A 24,946-nucleotide genomic window follows, 5' to 3' on the forward strand; every position below is an offset into this window, starting at 1 on the left:
AAGTTTGGCCGTACTAAACTTGTAAGCGTCATGATCGTTAGATGCGCACCAAGCAAAGTAAGAATTCCAAACCCTATGGTAAATCCGAGCAGAAGCCGGGTTCCGGGCCTTCAACATAGTTTGAATGACCGCCTCAGAAAAACCTTTGGCCCTCAAGACGGAAGTTTCAAGAGCCACGCCGTCAAAGCCAACCGGGCTAAATCCTGATATACACAGGGGCCCTCAACAAGGAGATCTGGGCGCTGTGGAAGTAGAAGGGAACGCTCTATCGAGAGACCCTGAAGGTCTTCGAACCAATGCCGCCTGGGCCACACGGGAGCAATCAGAAGTAGGATTCCTCCTTCTTGCTTGAACTTCCTTATCACTCTGGGCAGGAGTGACACCGGAGGAAACACGTATGGCAGCTGAAAGTTCCATGGACTTGCCAGTGCGTCCATGAACGCTGTCCTTGCTCCGAAGACCGGAACCTTGTGATTGTGTCAAGACGCCATCAGGTCCACATCTGGAAGGCCCCGCCTGTCCACGAGTAGTTGAAAAACTTCTGGATGGAGGCTCAAACTCTCCGGCATGTATGTCCTGATGACTGAGAAAGTCCGCTTCCCAGTTTAGGACCCCCGGAATGAATACTGCCGATATGGCTGGCAGACGGCGTTCCGCCCACTGAAGAATCCTTGATACTTCCCTCATTGCCATGCGGCTTCGAGTGCCGCATTGATGACTGATGTACGCCCCCGTGGTGGCATTGTCCGACTGTACTTGAACAGGTCTGTTCTGTATTAAATGCTGGGCCAAGTTCAATGCGTTGAACACCGCCCGCAATTCCAGAATGTTTATCGGGAGGAGAGACTCCTCCTTGATCCACTGACCCTGAAGGGAGTGTTGCTCCAATACCGCGCCCCAACCTCTCAGACTGGCATCCGTCGTCAGAAGGACCCAGTTGGAGATCCAGAAGGGATGACCCCTGCTCAATCGGTGGTCCTGAAGCCACCAGCTCAGTGACAGACGGACCTCCGGAGACAAGGAGATCATTTGAGACCTGATCCTGTGAGGCAGGCCGTCCCACTTGGCAAGAATCAGCTTCTGCAGAGTGGGGGAATGGAATTGAGCGTACTCCACCATGAGACCTAGCACTTGCATTGCCGAATGTATCGACACTTGCGGACGAGATAGGAAGCACCAAATCCTGTCCTGAAGCTACAGGACTTTCTCCTGAGACAAGAACAACCGCTGGTTGTGAGTGTCCAACAACGCCCCCAGGTGCACCATGCTCGGAGCAGGGACCAGGGAAGATTTCTTCCAGTTAATGAGCCACCCGTGGGCTTGCAGAAACTGTATAGTCAGATCCAGATGGCGTAGGAGAATTTCTGGGGAAGTTGCCAGGATCAACAAGTCGTTCGGGTACGGTAGGATCCTGACCCCTTGACGGCGCAGTACAGCCGTCATTACCGCCATGACCTTGGTGAAGACTCGCAGAGCCGTGGTCAAACCAAAAGGTAACGCCCGAAATTGGAAATGGAGGTTGCCAACCGCAAACCTCAGGTATTGCTGATGAGACATTGCAATAGGAATATGCAGGTAAGCATCCTGTATCTCCAGGGAGACCATATAATCCCCAGGTTCCAATGCCAGAACAATAGAGCAAAGAGTTTCCATACGAAACTTGGATACCTTCACAAATTTTTTTCAAGGACTTGAGGCAGAGAATAAGCCGGGATGACCCATTCGGTTTCGGGACAAGGAACAGCGGTGAATAGTATCCCTTGCCTCTCTAAGCCAGAGGCACCTGTACTACCACTCCTGTCCCCAGGAGGGACTGTACCACCGAAGGAAGAAATTTTGCCTTCACCTGTTCCGAAGGGACGTCTGTCAGGCAAAATCGATGAGGGGGGCGATTTTTGAAGGGTACGGCGTAACCTCGAGTGACGACTTCCCGTACCCAGGCATCGGATGTGGTCTTCAACCATTCCTGGGTATGCCCTAGAAGTCAGCCCCCCAACCTGGGATCCCCTAGAAGGAGGCCCGCCCCGTCATGCGGCAGGCTCATCAGTCATGGAAGCAGGCTGACCGGCAGCCCGGGCTTATTGGGTTTGGAAGTGCGAGCCTGTTTCGGGTACGCCTGACCCTTTGCTTTCCCTGAAGGATGAACCGAAGGAACAGTACTAGGTAGACAAACTGTTTTAGCAGAAGCTAAGTCAGCCACAATCTTGTTGAGGTCTTCTCTGAAAAGGATGTCTCCCTTGAAAGGGAGCACCTCCAGGATTTTCTTAGAGTCCAGATCCACAGACCAGGACCGCAACCACAGAATCCGGCGAGCCAGTATGGACGTAGTCGAAGCCTTGGCCGCCAGGATACCGGCTTCAGAAGCCGCCTCCTTAATGAGAAGCTGTGACAATATACAATAAGCATTGTCTAGCATGATCAGAAGCGTTGGAAGACATCTCAGCTTCCAACTCCTGAGCCCATGCTTCAATAGCCTCTGCAGCCCATGTCGCTGCAATGGTGGGCCGGTGTGAAGCACCTGTAAAGGTATAAATCGCCTTTAAACAACCCTCCACACGTTTATCTGTTGGTTTTTTCAAAGACGTGACGGTAGTTACTGGCAGAGCTGAGGATACCATTAGCCGCGCCACCTGCAAATCCACTGACAGGGGTGTTTCCCAATTTTTACTTGGCTCCGCAGCGAGGGGATGGCGAGCTAGCATTTTCTTGTGAGGCGTGAATTTCTTTCCTGGATTTTCCCTGGACTACTGACGTAGGTCAACTAAATGATCAGAATGAGGTAAAACTTGTTTAACCACTTTCTGACATTTAAATCTGTCTGGTTTCTTAGGGGCAGCATCAGGCGCCGGGCCATCAGTAATCTGAAGAATGAGCCTGATAGCCTCCAACAAGTCAGGAACATCCACCTGTAAAACAGATTCCCCATCAGAAGCATCAGGATCAGAATCTGTGGGGTCAGTATAAACGCCATCCTCATCAGATGAGGTGTCTGGGACGTTGGTGGATTGTGAGAAAGTAATGGCCCACTTAGTGGACCCCTTGGTCTTAGGCGGGCGAGGGTTAGACTTCTGATTAGTCAGTGATTGGTTCAATTGCAGTAACTGGGCAGTTGATCTGCCCAAGGCGGGTAAACCGCGGGGACCATAAGCGGTTGTACCGGCGTTAATCTAGTTACCAGCGAATTCTAAAGTGTGGAGAAAGTAGCCCAAGGTGGTTATGAACCCCTGTTGCTACGATCCCACTGGGGGGGGGGGGGGGGGGGGGTAAGGAGCCCCCAGAACCTGAACCCTCAGCTGCTATGTTTTGCTCAATTGCGTCTGCAGCGTCACCACCACATAATGTGGGATCAGTCCCAGCTCAGTTGCCCCCTTGTAGCCGACATATCCGAAAGCTCAATGCAGGGCGACCCAGTACAATATCAGTAGCACAATACCTGACAAGAACTCCCTGTGCAGTGTAACAGCACAAACAGGGAATTCAAGAGGTATATGGTGACTAAAAATCACAGAGAAAAATACACACTGAGAATATCTTGTGAAACACCTATATTAAAATGATTAACCTGACGCACTTAGCCCCCTTCAGGTTATAGAATATAGGGATAGCAATCTGCGTGAGACACACAAAATGGTGGTCACAGAGCAGCTATATGCATACACACAGTCACATTACACAATGCAGAAATTATGACACGCAATAAAACTGCACTGGACTAGCAATAATAAGATTTTACTCACCGGTAAATCTATTTCTCGTAGTCCGTAGTGGATGCTGGGACTCCGTAAGGACCATGGGGAATAGCGGCTCCGCAGGAGACTGGGCACAACTAAAAGAAAGCTTTTGGTCTAACTGGTGTGCACTGGCTCCTCCCTCTATGACCCTCCTCCAGACCTCAGTTAGGATACTGTGCCCGGAAGAGCTGACACAATAAGGAAGGATTTTGAATCCCGGGTAAGACTCATACCAGCCACACCAATCACACCGTATAACTCGTGATATTTTACCCAGTTAACAGTATGAATAACAACTGAGCCTCTCAACAGATGGCTCAACAAATAACCCTTTAGTTAGGCAATAACTATATACAAGTATTGCAGACAATCCGCACTTGGGATGGGCGCCCAGCATCCACTACGGACTACGAGAAATAGATTTACCGGTGAGTAAAATCTTATTTTCTCTGACGTCCTAAGTGGATGCTGGGACTCCGTAAGGACCATGGGGATTAAACCAAAGCTCCCAAACGGGCGGGAGAGTGCGGATGACTCTGCAGTACCGAATGGGCAAACTCTAGGTCCTCCTCAGCCAGGGTGTCAAACTTGTAGAATTTAGCAAATGTGTTTGACCCCGACCAAGTAGCTGCTCGGCAAAGTTGTAGAGCCGAGACCCCTCGGGCAGCCGCCCAAGAAGAGCCCACCTTCCTCGTGGAATGGGCTTTCACTGATTTAGGATGCGGCAGTCCAGCCGCAGAATGTGCAAGCTGAATCGTACTACAGATCCAGCGAGCAATAGTCTGCTTTGAAGCAGGTGCACCCAACTTGTTGGGCGCATGCAGGATAAATAGCGAGTCAGTCTTTCTGACTACAGCTGTCCTGGAAACATACATTTTCAGGGCCCTGACTACGTCCAACAACTTGGAAGCCTCCAAGTCTTTAGTAGCCGCAGGCACCACGATAGGTTGGTTCAGATGAAAGGCTGATACCACCTTAGGGAGAAACTGGGGACGAGTCCTCAATTCTGCCCTATCCATATGGAAAATCAGATAAGGGCTTTTACATGACAAAGCCGCCAATTCTGATACACGCCTGGCCGAAGCCAAGGCCAACAACATGACCACTTTCCACGCGAGATATTTCAATTCCACGGTTTTAAGTGGCTCAAACCAATGTGACTTTAGGAAATCCAACACCACGTTGAGATCCCAAGGTGCCACTGGAGGCACAAAAGGGGGCTGAATATGCAGCACTCCCTTAACAAAAGTCTGAACTTCAGGTAGTGAAGCCAGTTCTCTCTGGAAGAAAATCGATAGAGCCGAAATCTGGACCTTAATGGAACCCAATTTTAGGCCCATAGTCACCCCTGCCTGTAGGAAGTGCAGAAAACGGCCCAGCTGAAATTCTTCCGTTGGGGCCTTCCTGGCCTCACACCACGCAACATATTTTCGCCAAATGCGGTGATAATGGTTTGCGGTCACTTCTTTCCTAGCTTTAATCAGCGTAGGAATGACTTCCTCCGGAATGCCTTTTTCCTTCAGGATCCGGTGTTCAACCGCCATGCCGTCAAACGCAGCCGCGGTAAGTCTTGGAACAGACAGGGCCCCTGCTGCAGCAGGTCCTGTCTGAGCGGCAGAGGCCATGGGTCCTCTGAGATAATTTCTTGAAGTTCCGGGTACCAAGCTCTTCTTGGCCAATTCGGAACAATGAGTATAGTTCTTACTCCTCTTCTCCTTATTATCCTCAGTACCTTTGGTATGAGAGGAAGAGGAGGGAACACATAAACCGACCGGTACACCCACGGTGTCACTAGAGCGTCCACAGCTATCGCCTGAGGGTCTCTTGACCTGGCGCAATATCTTTCTAGCTTTTTGTTTAGGCGGGACGCCATCATGTCCACCTGTGGCCATTCCCAACGGTTTACAATCAGTTGGAAGACTTCTGGATGAAGTCCCCACTCTCCCGGGTGGAGGTCGTGCCTGCTGAGGAAGTCTGCTTCCCAGTTGTCCACTCCCGGAATGAACACTGCTGACAGTGCTAACACGTGATTTTCCGCCCATCGGAGAATCCTTGTGGCTTCTGCCATCGCCGTCCTGCTTCTTGTGCCGCCCTGTCGGTTTACATGGGCGACTGCCGTGATGTTGTCTGACTGGATCAGTACCGTCTGGTTTTGAAGCAGGGGTTTTGCCTGACTTAGGGCATTGAAAATGGCCCTCAGTTCCAGAATATTTATGTGTAGGGAAGTCTCCTGACTTGACCATAGTCCTTGGAAGTTTCTTCCCTGTGTGACTGCCCCCCAGCCTCGAAGGCTGGCATCCGTGGTCACCAGGACCCAGTCCTGTATGCCGAATCTGCGGCCCTCTTGAAGATGAGCACTTTGCAGCCACCACAGCAGACACACCCTGGTCCTTGGAGACAGGGTTATCAGCCGATGCATCTGAAGATGCGATCCGGACCACTTGTCCAACAGGTCCCACTGAAAGGTTCTTGCATGGAAACTGCCGAATGGAATTGCTTCGTAGGAAGCTACCATTTTTCCCAGGATTCGCGTGCAGTGATGCACCGACACCTGTTTTGGTTTTAGGAGGCCTCTGACTAGAGATGACAGCTCCTTGGCCCTCTCCTCCGGGAGAAACACTTTTTTCTGTTCTGTGTCCAGAACCATCCCCAGGAACAGTAGACGTGTTGTAGGGACCAGCTGTGACTTTGGAATATTTAGAATCCAGCCGTGCTGTTGTAGCACCTCCCGAGATAGTGCTACCCCGACCAACAACTGCTCCCTGGACCTCGCCTTTATCAGGAGATCGTCCAAGTACGGGATAATTAAAACTCCCTTCTTTCGAAGGAGTATCATAATTTCGGCCATTACCTTGGTAAATACCCCCGGGCCGTGGATAGACCAAACGGCAACGTCTGGAATTGGTAATGACAATCCTGTACCACAAATCTGAGGTACTTCTGGTGAGGATGGTAAATGGGGACATGCAGGTAAGCATCCTTGATGTCCAGTGATACCATGTAATCCCCCTCGTCCAGGCTTGCAATAACCGCTCTGAGCGATTCCATCTTGAACTTGAATTTTTCTATATATGTGTTCAAGGATTTCAAATTTAAAATGGGTCTCACCGAACCGTCCGGTTTCGGTACCACAAACATTGTGGAATAGTAACCCCGTCCTTGTTGAAGTAGGGGCACCTTGACTATCACCTGCTGGGAATACAGCTTGTGAATTGCCTCTAGCACTGCCTCTCTGCCTGAGGGAGTTGTTGGCAAGGCAGATTTGAGGAAACGGCGGGGGGGAGACGTCTCGAATTCCAGCTTGTACCCCTGAGATACTACTTGAAGGATCCAGGGATCCACCCGTGAGCGAGCCCACTGATTGCTGAAGTTTTTGAGACGGGCCCCCACCGTACCTGGCTCCGCCTGTGGAGCCCCAGCGTCATGCGGTGGACTTGGAGGAAGCGGGGGAGGACTTTTGCTCCTGGGAACTGGCTGTATGCTGCAGCTTTTTCCCTCTACCGCGCCTTTAACCCGCTTGCCCTTATGGGGCCGAAAGGACTGTACCTGATAATACGGTGCTTTCTTTGGCTGTGAGGGAACATGGGGTAAAAATGCTGACTTCCCAGCTGTTGCTGTGGAAACGAGGTCCGAGAGACCATCCCCGAACAACTCCTCACCCTTATAAGGCAAAACTTCCATGTGCCTTTTAGAATCTGCATCACCTGTCCACTGCCGAGTCCATAACCCTCTCCTGGCAGAAATGGACATTGCACTTATTTTAGATGCCAGCCGGCAAATATCCCTCTGTGCATCTCTCATGTATAAGACTGCGTCTTTAATATGCTCTACGGTTAGCAATATAGTGTCCCTGTCTAGGGTATCAATATTTTCCGACAGGGAATCTGACCACGCAGCTGCAGCACTGCACATCCATGCTGAAGCAATAGCTGGTCTCAGTATAATACCTGTGTGTGTATATACAGACTTCAGGATAGCCTCCTGCTTTCTATCAGCAGGCTCCTTTAGGGCGGCCATATCCGGAGACGGTAGTGCCACCTTCTTTGACAAGCGTGTGAGCGCTTTATCCACCCTAGGGGATGTTTCCCAACGTGACCTATCCTCTGGCGGGAAAGGGTACGTCATTAGTAACCTTTTAGAAATTACCAGTTTCTTATCGGGGGAAGCCCACGCTTCTTCACACACTTCATTTAATTCCTCAGATGGAGGAAAAACTACTGGTAGTTTTTTCTCTCCAAACATAATACCCTTTTTTGTGGTACCTGGGGTAACATCAGAAATGTGCAACACATTTTTCATAGCCTCAATCATGTAACGTGTGGCCCTATTGGAAGTTACATTAGTCTCATCGTCGTCGACACTGGAGTCAGTATCCGTGTCGACATCTGTGTCTGCCATCTGAGGTAGCGGGCGTTTTAGAGCCCCTGATGGCTTTTGAGACGCCTGGGCAGGCTGAGAAGCCGGCTGTCCCATATTTGGTATGTCGTCAAACCTTTTATGTAAGGAGTCGACACTGTCACGTAATTCCTTCCACATAACCATCCACTCAGGTGTCGGCCCTGCAGGGGGTGACATCACATTTATCGGCATCGGCTCCGCCTCCACATAAGCCTCCTCATCAAACATGTCGACACAGCCGTACAGACACACCGCACACACCCAGGGAATGCTCTGACAGAGGACAGGACCCCACAAAGCCCTTTGGGGAGACAGAGAGAGAATATGCCAGCACACACCAGAGCGCTATATAACACAGGGATAAACACTATAACTGAGTGATTTTCCCTTATAGCTGCTTAAATATATATTGCTGCGCCTAAATTTAGTGCCCCCCCTCTCTTTTTTACCCTTTGTAGCTTGAAACTGCAGGGGAGAGCCTGGGAGCGATCCTTCCAGCGGAGCTGTGAGGGAAAAATGGCGCCAGTGTGCTGAGGGAGATAGCCCCGCCCCTTTTTCGGCGGACTTTCTCCTGCTTTTTTATGGATCCTGGCAGGGGTATTTTTCACATATATAGCCTCTGGGACTATATATTGTGAATATTTGCCAGCCAAGGTATTAATATTGCTGCTCAGGGCGCGCGCGCGCCCCCCCCCCCCCCCCCCCAGCGCCCTGCACCCATCAGTGACCGGAGTGTGAGGTGTGCATGAGGAGCAATGGCGCACAGCTGCAGTGCTGTGCGCTACCTTGTTGAAGACCGAAGTCTTCTGCCGCCGATTTTCAGGACCATCTTCATGCTTCTGGCTCTGTAAGGGGGACGGCGGCGCGGCTCCGGACGATCGAGGTCGGGCCCTGTGTTCGATCCCTCTGGAGCTAATGGTGTCCAGTAGCCTAAGAAGCCCAAGCTAGCTGCAAGCAGGTAGGTTCGCTTCTTCTCCCCTTAGTCCCTCGTAGCAGTGAGTCTGTTGCCAGCAGATCTCACTGAAAATAAAAAAACTAAAATATACTTTGTTTTCTAGGAGCTCAGGAGAGCCCCTAGTGTGCATCCAGCTCAGCCGGGCACAAGATTCTAACTGAGGTCTGGAGGAGGGTCATAGAGGGAGGAGCCAGTGTACACCAGTTAGACCAAAAGCTTTCTTTTAGTTGTGCCCAGTCTCCTGCGGAGCCGCTATTCCACATGGTCCTTACAGAGTCCCAGCATCCACTTAGGACGTCAGAGAAACAAAGTTGTACTAAGTATAGCTATACACTCAATAGATATAACAATGCACAGTAAAGACTGGATGTATATCACAGGGTACTTGTACTATATAACCCTGACTAAATGCACTCTTTCTTAACGAACACTGTCAGCAGACAAGTAGAATACTCAAGTGTCCTGTAAAATGCATAGCGCTGACATGCAGGCGACTTTACAGAGGAGGATTTGCCCAAACAGTCCCAGGATCAGCTCAGCTTGTCCTAATGGCACCCAAATGCTGACAGGGAGTGAGGGCGAGAGAGAGATGCAGCTCCAGGGCGGTAACACTTACTCTAAATGGCGCCCTGGGGCTGGGGGAGAGGATACAGGTCAAAGCCTTATCCCCATGCTGGACTTTACCACTGGGTACTGTGGGCTTATAAAAACGGTTTATGAGAGGAAACTGACCTGTGCCCTTGCCCTGGTGGTCTAGTAGGGTCCCTCTAATGCCACAGTGTCCACGCCAGTGCGCGCAGCCTGCCTCCCAACGGCCGCGCAGGATCGCGATTTACAGCGGGTCCCGCTGAGGGGACCTACTTACCTCCTCCCTGAGTGCGGCCACGCGATCCAGAAGAACAGCGCTGTAAGTACCCGACAACCAGGGTGCGGGAGTATACAGCGCCGCTGGGGGAGGTGATGGAACTGCAGCAGGAGATGTCTGACTGACATCTAACACATCTCAGTGTCTCTGCTGAAACCTTTGAAGTCTTCATTTTTCATTAAAAGCTTCTTCTCAGGGCTGCTGGAGCAGCGCTCCTGTTGTATGCCTGCTTACTGCATGGCACCAACTACAAAACTGAGCTCCTGTGCACGGAGGCGAGGTTATAGAGGAGGTGGCGCTATGCATTCTGGGAACAGTCAAAGCTTTGAGCCTGTTGGTGCCTCGGATCAAGATCCTACTCTACACCCCAATGTCATTCCCTGTGGAGCCCAATGTCATTCCCTGTGGAGTCCAGTGTACCCCGCAGCAGATAAATAAAACCACAACCAGAGAAGAGCTTGATAGATTACATGTATGATCGATGGGAAGAGCATTTCTTTGCTGGACCCTTCTGTTTCGGTACATTGCTTATAACAGAACATTAGGCTGTCGAACAACATGACCACCTATGGTGTTGGGCACCACAACTGCTACACAAAGGCGTCTTGTTTTACTTGACCTTAAATAATTTCTATTTTTTTATTTTAGGAAATGCCAAATTCAGTGATGTGAAGTAGGGGAAGGATTTCTAAGAGCAGGGTATGACAATATAGTAAGGAAAGGTAAGAGCAGGAAAAAAAGGTATATCCAAGGTGCACAGTCCCATTGTCATGCAAGTCATGGGTTATTGTTTTTCCAAGTGTACAATGCACTTTAAAAACATGCAGAACTCCAAGAACAGATACAAAACATAAAAATAACAGGTTCTAACACTAAGGAACCCCACAAGGTAAGCTGCCATTACCTGTACACAGATAGTGCAACCACGTCAGCTTTCTGCCACTGAAATGCTGGTTGTAAAATAATTCAAACTGGAAAACAAAGTAAAGTTAATGTAAATAAGCACACGTGTACGGTCTGCATGTCACAGTGATGCCTCATATCACTAGTCTTGTACACGTGTAGCGATGCCTCTTATCACTAGTCTTGGGTAACAGTTGGTTGGAAAGGAAGCAGTAACAATGGCTATCGGAGCATACAGCTGTCCCTCAGTGTAGAAAGAACCCCTCTAAAGAACACGACTGTCATGGGCTTCATCTTTCTGCCAGGTGGCACCGCAGGACTTCAATGACCGCCTGCTCCAGGAAACTGGACAAGTGACACAGGCTTATTATCAACAAGGCAGCAGTTAATGGCTAACTTTGCAAAGGAACTGTACATATGATTGAGGTAGGTTGCTAGTTGTTAGAGTGCAGGCAACTAAATCATTATCCTCCAAATACCAAAACTTCCCTGACTGAAAGCTTCCAATACTATGCTGTCAGACTAACCGAATAAGGGCATAAGGAAAGCTAAAGGAAGAAGTTTCCAAAGGAGCACCAATTGTCTTATCTACATTTCTGTAAGGGGGAAAAAAAACAAACAGATGATGTAAAGGACAATTGCCATATCTCATCACAAGCTGCAACAACTACAACCAGCACTGCCCTTACTATTGCCTCATTTACGATTATTGAAGTTTGGATGACGTCAAATAGATGCTTTCATTGAGCACTAATGCTAGTCTTCCTGGAAAAGGTGTTCAAAGAGCCCAGCTGTAAATGGAATACTTATAGCAAATCACGGCAACCAATGATTGAGTCAGATCATGAAGGCAAGTGATTTATCGTCTGCTAGCGTTTATTATCAAAGTTATACTTTAATACAACTATTAATAAACATCACAATTACTTAGTTCAAAGGTTCAAGTGAGATCATTACATGGCATACATAAAACTTTGCACTGTACCTAAATACTAAGAGTCCTATTAATACTGGAACGTATAGATAGCATGTGTAACAAGGTCTATTCAGTACAAGCACTTTTGTTATTTCAAGTAAATTTATTTAGTTCAATAATAAAGGTTTCGATAAATATTAGTGGTATTTGTGTGATATAATTACTACTATTGTATTACTAAAATGTACACATCTACTTCTACATTACAGATGCCTGGTATAGTCTTAATTTAATGAAAGAATTAAAATTTATATATAAAAAAAATACTAATATAATGTATGAAGGTCGTTCAGGCTCAGATATCCAATAAAAACATATATTGTAGAACTGAGAGTCTGATATGTCAGTGTTAATAATAATATGGGCGCATCATTACAGGAGTAACATATAGAGGGGTATCCAATTGCCACAAAAAAGTTTTGTCGAGAAAAAAATGGCCTTTTTATCACAAATTTTGCTCGATGGTTATTATCAGGCTATACAATTAGACCCTGTTTTTTTCTCACAAAAAATAACCCGATTCCATGCGAAAATACATAGGAGCCACAAAAAGTCTCGGACTTATATATTTTCATGGTCACCAAAAAAAATGAATGCTCATCTCTGATTTGGTTTTGCCTACCTTGGCATCGGGACTAATTGAGTGGTATCCGGTCTCTAGGTTGACCACACTTAGGTCGACAATGTCTAGGTCAACCACTATTGGTCGACAGGTGAAAAGGTCAACATGAGTTTTTCACAATTATTTACTTTTTTTTTTTACTTTTTCATACTTAACGATCCACGTGGACTACGATTGGGAATAGTAATCTGTGCCGAGCACAGGGGTAGCGGAGAGCGAGGCACCTTTCCCAAAGCATGGTGAGCAAAGCGAGCCATGTGAGGGGACACGGTGCACTAATTGGGGTACCCAGTCACTGTACGGAGAAAGACACCAAAAAACAACAACTAATTTCGACATTTTGACCTGTCAACCTGGAACATGTCGACCTAGAATCTCTGTCGACCTAGTTACTGTCGACCTAAGTGTGGTCGACCTTCCATACAACACCCAATTGAATAGCCCTGGACAAGGCAATTAGCCACAGTAATTTATCGCGGCTAACAGGATTTCGCCCTTAAATTGTTGGGTTGGTATGTTGCATCAAGAACCTATGAAGCGATAATTAGAATTGTTAAATGATGCTGCTAGTGTGCTGGTCACAGTATCAATGAAATACGCTAGCACAGATCAGATTACATGACCCCGTAACAAAATCTTAAAAACATGCCCTGCACGCTTCCATACTTATGTGTTCAGAATGAATCCAGACAATTGATAATCACAGCAACAGACAATAGAGTAATTAAGAACAGTTATTTACATAACATACACATATTACACAGCATTTTCAGAGAGAATATTTAGTCATACAGAACAGTTCCTTCCCCCAATGGACATTACAGTCTATATTCCGTACCACATGGACACATACTTGAATTTATTTTTATTTTCTTTTTGTTAGCAGAAGCCAATTAACCTGCCAGTGTGTGGGGAAAAATTGCAGCACCATAAGAAAAAACATGCAGACTCCACACCGCCTATCTGGAATCAAACCCCTGCACTCAGTCCTATAAGACATTAATACTAACTATTGCACTTTTTTTGCTGCTTAATATGAAGCATCAGAATAACTCACCATTTGAACACTCTTTTCCAGTTCCTGAGGGATGGCAAAGGTGGAGGATGGAGCCTGAGTCAGCGGCCAGGCGCCTGCCTGAAAGATAAAAGTGCAGATCTTGTACAGAACTGTGCCAATGCACAAGGGAGACACCTCACTCTGAACATGGTGACGGTACAGATTTACGAAGAGAAAATACGTATATCTATATCACCAAAGTAACATAACCATTTCATCGTGATCTGTGCAACTGTTGCAGATGTACTGCACCAATGCTCTTCAACTTAAGTTGGAAGATCTCACAATCAATTGACATTCAACACAATGTTTCCCTTTCCATCTGATGGAAAACATTAAGGGGTATAGTAACTAAAGTGCAGATTTTTAGTGGAGATGTTGCCCACAGCAACCAATCACATTTTAGCTATTATCTTCTAGAAAGAAAAGACACTTTATTAAATATACCCCTAAGGGACTGATGAATAGTTCTAGGTGCAAAGAGTTTGGAGTCCAAACACTGCAGGATAAATATACCCTGCAGGCAGGCAGATAACAAGTAAATTACACTTCCACACTGCTACATAGAGCACACTGCTATGCTACACGTAAAGCCAGACAAGTACACAAGTTCTTAAGAAGAATTCAGTAACTAGATGGGAGTTTTGCTGGAACAATAAGGCATAAACCGCCAGGATAAATGTTAGTTTTATTTTGCAGCCATCCAGGCTATGCTGAGAAAATCGATACGGCTGGAAGCTGGGAAGAGTTTTACTGCTCTAGCTGTTGTTGGCCTCAACAGTAACCTTTTCAATAAAGCGATCTCCGGGATGGTATTGTATGCTTAGCTTCTGGCAGGTATGTAATAGGCACAGTGTGGAAAAGAGTGCACATACATACATATATAGCGAGAAGCAGAAAATACAGCTGCCGTCACTTTTAAGCTATCTTTGACAATAGAAGACATTCTTTAGTAAATATATAGAGGCACTGACAGATCTGTGTTCATCCATTAACAAGTCAGGTATGAATAGGCACGACTGCAGCTAGCACCTTCATATCAGGCACCAATCACTGCATCACATCCTAGCTGCAAAACCCGTTCTACATGCTACTTACTACTCACACAGTGACCCATGTTACACTATGGGGTAGAAATACTACAGGTTGATGTGCATCAAAATGAATGTTGTGTTTCAAAGGCTGAAATACACATGTACTAACATTTAAAATCAGTATCAAAAAATGTCTGTTCGTAAAAGTGTATCACAGCCCCTGAAACCCAACATCGATTTAGATTAAAAAAAATGTAAAATGCTCTAATCTGTAAAAATCATCCTTTAATAAATATACCCATGTTTTCATGAAACCCTAATGTATTGGCATCAATGCAAATGTTTTTGTACAACAGAATAAGAATTATAACAAGAACACAAGTCCCTGACCAATAAGTGGTATTCTGTAGGACTCCATAAACACAGACAAGATTGTAGAGGCAAACGAAATTAAATCATCTCCTACTAAAAACCTACATAAATAAATGAAAGGTCATTTTTATCCCTTTAAGCCACTAACACTGCATGGAAAAGGTGAACATCAGTTTACCAGCTCCCCTTAGGTCTGCAAGTACTTCCACTATGTATGCATAGGTTTACTACTCCAGTCTACCGATTTCTGAGAGTTATGTTGGGAGTCACACAGGTAGATCCTCCTAGTCCTACATACACTGGATTGCACACAATGCGCAAACAACCATATGAACAGAATGGGTAGTTACTGCATTGTAAGACATCAAGCATGGCGTGTACATTAGAGCACAGGTTCTCAAACTCGGTCCTCAGGACCCCAAAGAGTGCATGCTTCCCAGGTCTCCTCACAGAATCACAAGTGAAATAACGGAGTTCCACCTGTGGAGGTTTTAAAATGTGTCGGTGAGTAATGACTACACCTGTGTTCCAGCTGGGTGACCTGCAAAACGTACACTGTATGGGGTCCCGAGGACAGAGTTTGAGAACCACTAATATAGAGTGAGTATTTATTTTGTGTTCTCAGTAATATGTACTCTGACCAGGTATAAACAGGCACATATACAATTTTTAAATTCAACAGGGAAACAGGTTTATGGAAAGACAACAGAGAACCCTATAAGGTTAATTAATTTCCCCTAGTGTGTCTACTGTATCCTCTTTAGATTGAAAGCTCTTGTGAGTAGGGTGATGTCCAATTTGTTTTCATTATATAATTATAGCACTGCATCCTGTCATTATGTAATGAAACTGTTCCTATCAGTCTGTACTTCTTATTATTCTATCCTCTTGTGCGGCGCTAAGGAATCCTTGTGACACATTATAAATAAAAGATGGCAATAATTAGCTTTATCTGTGTAACACCAAGGGCTCATTAACACAGCTGCAGTATCCACATGTTTTTCTAATAAATAGAAAATCCATTGATTTCCTAACAAGGAATACCAGCGAGTGCAGTTATATAAGCAAATTTAAATGCGTTTGCATTTTTTCCCCCCGCTCCATAAAAAACTATTAGACAAAGAATCATTTGGTTTTTTTTGTTAAATATCCTATTAAATGAATGCAAATGATGTTCAAGATAAATAAGTACACAACTAAATCTAAAGGGGGGTACTCACGGAGCGATAATCTAAGCAATCTGACTAGATTGCTTAGAATTTAAGCGTTATCGCTCCGTGTGTACCCCCTACAGCGATAGCGATGCGCAGCCCCGCACATCGCTAGTGCTACATTGGCCGGTTCGCTCAGCAGACATCTCTCCCACATCGACCCGTCTATATGGGCCTTAAGTCTACCTGTAGGGGAAAGTGATGAGCACTCACCTGTAATACGTATATCTGAAAGCTGATGCCCAGGTCTATAACAGTGTCTTGATTCTTGATGAAGTTGTTAAACTTGTTGTTGAGATCAGTGCTGACGCTCATGTCTGTATACATTCGATGCAGCTTGCTGGTAAACTCGTACCCACATGCTTGCTGTAACAATATACTCATTATTATTTGCTGCACAAACTGACCCGGTCACATACATATCTCCCACTGCCCATTCTTTATTATCCGATCAGACCTAGTGTGGTGGTGAAAACAAAATGCAATACTGCAGGATGGGTTTATATGAAACGGATTGAAAACAAGTAGTATGATTCAGATCATTCACATCAGCTGCTGAATAGCAATCTCATTCAAAGCATGTGAAGGACCCTGTATTTTATTTGGCTAGTGTCCAGTTTACAGACATTCTCCCAGAGGTCCTGTGTAAGCAGTCCAGGCCATTACAGCATAACAAACACACACCTGCCTAAAAAGCAAATATGTCTTAGTCCAAGCTACATTTTACTGTGCAGCTATTACCATTTACTTCTTTCACATCACATAGGCGGGCATTCTGCCTAACTAACAGACCATTATTTAGTGTATAAAAGCTCAGCAGCAGTGTTTGTACCATAGACTTTATCAAACTATGGAGTCTATGTACTAAGCTTTGAAGAGAGATAAAGTGGATGGAGATAAAGTACCAGCCAATCAGTTCCTAACTTTAATGTTACAGGCTGTGTTTGAAAAATGACAGTTAGGAGCTGATTGACAGTTAGGAGCTGATTGGTTGGTACTTAAGCTCTGTTCACTTTATTTCTCCTCAAAGCTTAGTACATAGACCCGTCTCAGGCTGTGTGTAACTTAGTAGCAGAATGCTCTGCAAGCTCCATGAATGGCAGAGAATGTGCAAAAATGGCTAAAGTAAATGGCTACAAATTGTCTACCTCTGTGCTCGAGTAAGAGCCGTAAAAAAGCGTAACCTTGCTACATCTGCTATATGTACTACTATGTCTCCCACAGAGTATTATACACACACTATGCTGTACTACATGAAATAAAGAACATACTGAACTTTACCTTTAATTTATTTATCATCGTCTCTTCAGAGTCCATTGACATTGACAAACCATGAATTAATCGTTTTGCCAACATTCTAGCATAGAACTAAAAAGATACAACACAACAAAGACAGCAAACATTATAGAGGTTAGCAATCAGTGTGCAAAATACAGAAAGCAGATTACCTGGATGCGGTATTAATGGGGCAATAATATGAAATACAAAATCAGAATTGTTTTGCAATTATTATTATTTTTAAAGTCACCAATTAGTAAATATACCCCTAGGTCTTCGGGACACTGTTCTACTGCGGGTTTTCATCCTACTTCTCAAAATGATGGATCTTTGAATCCACTTCAACTAAACAACACATGGTACAGTCCTACTCTCACAGTTCTGCTTTATTTTGATCAATCTTAAAAAAACGAATTTAGCTCCTTTAGGTTTTAGTATCACCTGTATGCAGATGACATTTACCTACCCTCTCAAGATCTTTCATTATTTCTGTGGTTGTGTATTACAAAATATCCACCTGCCATTTCATCCTGATGTCCCTTTGCCACAGAAAATCTCATTCATTTAAAAACCGAGCTAAAATTACTTCCAGAAGTCAAAACTATATATGATCTCTACTCGGAACATGACATAAAGCTTACTTTTCATGCTCGCTGCCTAGGTGTCACTGTTGGTCCTATATTCCATCATATATAAATCCTGTCACTTTCATAGAAGTAATATCTCCAAAATCAGCACGCATCTCACATAAGACACTGCAAACTTTTAATAAATTAATTAAATTTCTTGTAATGACTGACAATCCTCTCCTTCCCCTGACAGGACTTTCTTTTTAACTGGGGTTTATCTGTCCAAGCTGCAAGTGATCACAAAATCTGCGCATGGATTAGATGCTGCTAATTTCACACCGGTGATACCAGATGAGGTGCATCTAACAGGTGATGAACAGCAGAGATGTGTCCACATAAAGCTATGCTTATAATCTGGTCTACCAGGTGCTCCACAGACTTGGAACCAAGATGCACCATGCTTCCCGCAACACACTTTTGTAGCAAATATTCTATTCGCTATACTAGTGAAACAAAAGCACAATGCACGAGAACCATGGACACTGCATGCAGCTGCGTTGTGTGCGCCAACCTGGGTAAAAGGGCAAAAGACTATGTGCCTTTGTGACAACAATACTAATCTGCAGAGAGAGTTTTAGGCCCCACACACTGGCCGACATCAGTCAAAGATATGAACGATCTCGTTCATAAATGAACGAGATACCGTTCATATCTTTAAGTGTGGAGGCTCCAGCGATGAACGATGTGCGGCCCCGCACTCGTTCATCGCTGGTCCCCCGTCGGCTGTACATGAAGGCCAATATGGACAATCTCGTCCATATTTGCCTGCACTTCAATGCAGCCAGGTGACGGGGGGAGTTAAGAAACTTCACTCCCCCCGTCACTGCCCCTCCGCCACCGGGTCGCCCGTATCCGCCGTCGGGCAGCTCGGGAGCGGATAAGCCAATGTGTAGGGGTGTTTAGATTTGGGTGGGTTATATTGTTTCTGTGCAGGGTAAATACTGGCTGCTTTGTTTTTACACTGCAATTTAGATTTCAGTTTGAACACACCCCACCCAAATCTAACTCTCTCTGCAGATGTTATATCTGCCACAGCTGCAGTGCACATGGTTTTGCCCATTAGTGCTCTTTATTGCTAACAAACCTGAATAAGGGTCCAAATCCACTAAAAGAAGTGTAAAGGTACTTTCCCATCCCACACTGCCTCAGACATCCCTTCCCTCATTGAAATGTGAAAAAAAATAAGATTTTACTTACCGGTAAATCTATTTCTCATAGTCCGTAGAGGATGCTGGGGACTCCGTAAGGACCATGGGGATAGACGGGCTCCGCAGGAGACATGGGCACTTTAAGAAAGAATTTAGTTCCTGGTGTGCACTGGCTCCTCCCTCTATGCCCCTCCTCCAGACCTCAGTTAGAGAAACTGTGCCCAGAGGAGTTGGACAGTACGAGGAAAGGATTTTGTTAATCCAAGGGCAAGATTCATACCAGCCACACCAATCACACCGTATAACTTGTGATAACTACCCAGTTAACAGTATGAAAACAACATATCATCAGTTCAAGACCGATGCAACTATAACATAACCCTTATTGAAGCAATAACTATATACAAGTATTGCAGAAGAAGTCCGCACTTGGGACGGGCGCCCAGCATCCTCCACGGACTACGAGAAATAGATTTACCGGTAAGTCAAATCTTATTTTCTCTAACGTCCTAGAGGATGCTGCGGACTCCGTAAGGACCATGGGGATTATACCAAAGCTCCCAAACGGGCGGGAGAGTGCGGATGACTCTGCAGCACCGATTGAGCAAACATGAGGTCCCCTCAGCAAGGGTATCAAACTTGTAGAATTTTGCAAAAGTGTTTGAACCCGACCAAGTAGCAGCTCGACACAGCTGTAGTGCCGAGACCCCCCGAGCAGCCGCCCAAGAAGAGCCCACCTTTCTAGTGGAATTGGCCCCGACCGATTTTGGCAACGGCAAACCAGCCGTAGAATGTGATTGCTGAATCGTGTTACAAATCCAGCGAGCAATAGTTTGCTTTGAAGCAGGGGCACCCAGCTTGTTGGATGCATACAGGACAAACAGCGCTTCAGTTTTCCTGACTCTAGCCGCCCTGGCTACGTAAATTTTCAAAGCCCTGACCACATCAAGTAACTCGGAATCCTCCAAGTCACGTGTAGCCACAGGCACCACAATAGGTTGGTTCATATGAAAAGATGAAACCACTTTTGGCAGAAATTGCGAACGGGTCCGCAATTCTGCTCTATCCAAATGGAAAACCAAATAGGGGCTTTTATGTGACAAAGCCGCTAATTCAGACACTCGCCTAGCCGAAGCAAAGGCTAATAACATGACCACCTTCCACGTGAGATATTTCAACTCCACCGTTTTAAGTGGTTCAAACCAGTGTGACTCTAGGAAACTTAACACCACGTTAAGATCCCAAGGTGCCACCGGAGGCACAAAAGGAGGCTGAATATGCAGCACTCCCTTTACCAAAGTGTGAACTTCTGGGAGAGAAGCCAATTCTTTTTGAAAGAAAATGGATAGGGCCGAAATCTGGACCTTAATGGAACCTAATTTAAGGCCCAAATTAACTCCAGTTTGTAGGAAGTGAAGGAAACGGCCCAGATGGAATTCTTCCGTAGGAGCATTCTTGGTCTCACACCAAGAAACATATTTTCGCCATATACGGTGATAATGTTTTGCTGTTACTTCCTTCCTAGCCTTTATCAGCGTAGGGATAACCTCAACCGGAATGCCTTTTTCTGCTAGGATCCGGCGTTCAACCGCCATGCCGTCAAACGCAGCCGCGGTAAGTCTTGAAACAGACAGGGTCCCTGTTGCAACAGGTCCTGTCTTAGAGGAAGAGGCCACGGATCCTCTGCGAGCAGTTCCTGCAGATCTGGATACCAGGTCCGTCTTGGCCAATCTGGAACAATGAGAATTGATCAGTCCTTTTCTTCTTATTATCCTCAACACCTTTGGTATGAGAGGAAGAGGAGGAAATACATAGACTGACCGGAACACCCACGGTGTCACTAGGGCGTCTACCGCTACTGCCTGAGGGTCTCTTGACCTGGAGCAAGACCTCTGTAGCTTTTTGTTGAGGCGGGACGCCATCATGTCTATCTGTGGCAGTTGCCACCGACTCACAATCTGTGCAAAGACTTCTGGATGAAGTCCCCACTCTCCCGGGTGTAGGTCGTGTCTGCTGAGGAAGTCTGCTTCCCAGTTGTCCACTCCCGGAATGAACACTGCTGACAGTGTGCTTACATGATTTTCCGCCCAGCGAAGAACTCTGGCGGCTTCCGCCATTGCCACTCCGCTCCTTGTGCCGCCTTGGCGGTTTACATGAGCCACTGCGGTGATGTTGTCTGACTGGATCAGAACTGGTCGGTCGCGAAGTAAGGTCTCCGCTTGACGTAGGGCGTTGTATATGGCCCTTAGCTCCAGGATGTTGATGTGAAGACAAGTCTCTTGACTTGACCAAAGACCCTGGAAATTTCTTCCCTGTGTGACTGCTCCCCAACCTCGGAGGCTTGCGTCCGTGGTCACCAGGATCCAGTCCTGAATGCCGAATCTGCAGCCCTCGAGAAGGTGAGCACTCTGCAGCCACCAAAGTAGTGACACCCTGGCCCTGGGGAACAGGGTGATCAACCGATGCATCTGAAGATGTGACCCGGACCACTTGTCCAGTAGGTCCCATTGGAAAGTCCTCGCATGGAACCTGCCGAAGTGAATGGCCTCGTATGACGCCACCATCTTTCCCAGGACTCGAGTGCAATGATGCACTGACACCTGTTTTGGTTTCAATAGGTTCTTGACCAGAGTCATGAGTTCCTGGGCCTTCTCTATCGGGAGATAAACCCTCATCTGGTCCGTGTCCAGAATCATGCCCAAGAAGGGTAGACGAGTCGTAGGAACCAATTGCGATTTTGGAGTATTGAGAATCCAGCCGTGTTGCTGTAACACTTTCAGTGAAAGAGATACGCTGTTCAGCAACTGCTCTCTTGATCTCGCTTTTATGAGGAGATCGTCCAAGTACGGGATAATTGTGACACCTTGCTTCCGCAGGAGCACCATTATTTCCGCCATTAGCTTGGTGAAAATCCTCGGGGCCGTTGAGGACCAAACGGCAACGTCTGAAATTGGTAATGACAATCCTGCACCGCAAATCCCAGGTACGCCTGATGAGGTGGATAAATGGGGACATGAAGGTACGCATCCTTTATGTCCAGTGACACCATAAAATCCCCCCCTTCCAGGCTTGCGATGACCGCTCTCAGCGATTCCATCTTGAACTTGAACCTTTTCAAATATAGGTTCAGAGATTTTAAATTCAATATGGGCCTGACCGAACCGTCCGGTTTCGGGACTACAAACATGGTCGAATAATAACCCCTTCCCTGTTGAAGGAGGGGAACCTTGACCACCACCTGCTGAAGATATAATTTTTGTATTGCGATTAACACTATTTCCCTCTCTTGGGGGGAAGATGGTAGGGCCGATTTGAAATACCGGCGAGGAGGCACCTCTTCGAATTCTAGCTTGTAACCCTGAGACACAATTTCTATTGCCCAAGGATCCACCTGGGAGTGTACCCACATGTGGCTGAAATTCCGAAGACGTGCCCCCACCGTGCCCAACTCCGCCAGTGGAGCCCCAGCGTCATGCGGTGGATTTTGCAGAGGCCGGTGAGGACTTCTGTTCCTGGGAACTAGCTGTGTTGTGCAGCTTCTTTCCTCTGCCCCTACCTCTGGCAAGAAAGGACGCACCTCGGACTTTGTTTCTTTGTGAACGAAAGGACTGCATTTGATAATGCGGTGCTCTCTTAGGCTGTGAGGGAACATAAGGCAAAAAATTTCACTTTCCAGCTGTAGCTGTGGAGACCAGGTCCGAGAGACCTTCCCCGAACAATTCCTCACCCCTGTAAGGTAAAACCTCCATATGCCTTTTTTGAGTAGGCATCACCTGTCCATTGCCGAGTCCACAGGGCCCTTCTGGCAGAAATCGACATAGCGTTTATTCTAGAACCCAGTAGACTAAAGTCTCTTTGAGCATCTCTCATATATAGGACAGCGTCTTTTATATGCCCCAGGGTCATTAATACAGTATCCTTATCTAGGGTATCCAAATCCTCAGATAAGGTATCCGTCCATGCCGCTACAGCACTACACACCCAGGCCGACGCAATTGCCGGTCTTAGTAAGGTACCTGAATGTGCATAAATGGACTTCAGGGTAACCTCCTGTTTGCGGTCAGCAGCATCCTTGAGGGTAGCCGTATCCTGGGACGGCAGGGCTACCTTTTTGGATAAGCGTGTTAAAGCTTTGTCCACCCTAGGGGAGGATTCCCATCGTAGCCTATCCGTTGGCGGGAAAGGATACGCCATAAGAATCCGTTTGGAAATCTGCATTTTCTTATCTGGAGATTCCCAAGCTTTTTCACATAACTCATTCAGTTTGTGTGAGGGGGGGAAAAGTTACCTCAGGCTTCTTTCCCTTATACATATACACCCTCGTGTCAGGGACAGGGATTTCCTCTGTGATGTGCAAAACATCCTTTATTGCTATAATCATATATCGAAGGGATTTAGCCAATTTTGGCTGTAACTTTGCATCATCGTAATCGACACTGGAGTCAGAATCCATGTCGGTATCTGTGTCAACAACCTGGGACAGTGGGCGCTTATGAGACCCTGACGGTCCCTGCGACAGAGGGTCAGGCACGGGTTGAGACCCTGACTGTCCCAATGCATCAGCCTTATCAAATCTTTTATGCAAGGAATTAACATTATCATTTAAAACCTTCCACATATTCATCCAATCAGGTGTCGGCGCCGTCGGCGGAGACACCACATTAATTTGCTCCCGCTTCTCTCCCACATAGCCTTCCTCATCAGACATGTCGACACAAGCGTACCGACACATCACACACACCCAGGGAATGTCCTTTCTGAAGACAGTTCCTCCACAAGGCCCTTTGGAGAGAGAGAGAAAGAGTATGCCAGCACACACCCCAGCGCTATAATATCCCAGGAATAACACAGTAACTTAATGTTAACCCAGTAGCTGCTGTATGTATAGTTTTTGCGCCTAATTATGTGCCCCCCTCTCTTTTCAACCCTCTTCTACTGTGTATCAGCAGGGGAGAGTCCGGGGAGCTTCCTCTCAGCGGTGCTGTGGAGAAAAAATGGCGCTGGTGAGTGCTGAGGGAGGAGCCCCGCCCCCCCCGACGGCGGGCTTCTGTCCCGCTTATACAGTAATTTTGGCGGGGGCTCATACATATATACAGTGCCCAGCTGTATATATGTGTACTTTTGCCAACATGAAGTCCCAAATGCTGCCCAGGGCGCACCCCCCTGTGCCCTGCACCCTTACAGTGACCGGAGTATGTGAGGTGTGTGGAGCAATGGCGCACAGCTGCAGTGCTGTGCGTTACCTCTAGTAAAGATCATGAAGTCTTCTGCCGCCTGTGAAGTCTTCTTTTCTTCTCATACTCACCCGGCTTCTATCTTCCGGCTCTGCGAGGGGGACGGCGGCGCGGCTCTGGGACGGACGGCGAGGGTGAGATCCTGCGTACCAATCCCTCTGGATCTAATGGTGTCCAGTAGCCTAAGAAGCAGGACCTAGCTTCAGAGAGTAGGGCTGCTTCTCTCCCCTCTGTCCCACGATGCAGGGAGTCTGTTGCCAGCAGAGCTCCCTAAAAATAAAAAACCTAACGAAATACTTTCTATCAGTAAACTCAGGAGAGCTCACTGAAAAGCACCCAGCTCCTCTGGGCATAGTATCAAACTGAGGTCTGGAGGAGGGGCATAGAGGGAGGAGCCAGTGCACACCAGGAACTAAATTCTTTCTAAAAGTGCCCATGTCTCCTGCGGAGCCCATCTATCCCCATGGTCCTTACGGAGTCCCCAGCATCCTCTAGGACATTAGAGAAAGAAAACAAAATGCATTTATCTGACT

At 46.7% G+C, this 24,946-nt stretch overlaps 1 protein-coding gene across 5 annotated transcripts in view; it reads right to left on the bottom strand.

Annotated features, from left to right (window-relative positions):
- CUL2 (cullin 2) overlaps positions 1–24,946 on the bottom strand; it is a 267,865-nt gene that overhangs the window by 46,214 nt on the left and 196,705 nt on the right. For all 5 annotated transcript variants that reach the window (XM_063922125.1, XM_063922123.1, XM_063922127.1 and 2 more), the window contains 4 exons: positions 17,406–17,492; positions 16,338–16,490; positions 13,508–13,585; positions 10,854–10,920 (listed from right to left, as the gene is read on the bottom strand). In XM_063922125.1, the coding sequence (XP_063778195.1) occupies positions 10,854–10,920; positions 13,508–13,585; positions 16,338–16,490; positions 17,406–17,492 (385 nt within the window). The remainder of the gene's footprint in view (positions 1–10,853; positions 10,921–13,507; positions 13,586–16,337; positions 16,491–17,405; positions 17,493–24,946) is intronic.

This window comes from Pseudophryne corroboree, chromosome 5 (assembly GCF_028390025.1).
Source record: "Pseudophryne corroboree isolate aPseCor3 chromosome 5, aPseCor3.hap2, whole genome shotgun sequence".
In the NCBI taxonomy this organism is placed as follows: Eukaryota; Metazoa; Chordata; class Amphibia; order Anura; family Myobatrachidae; genus Pseudophryne; species Pseudophryne corroboree.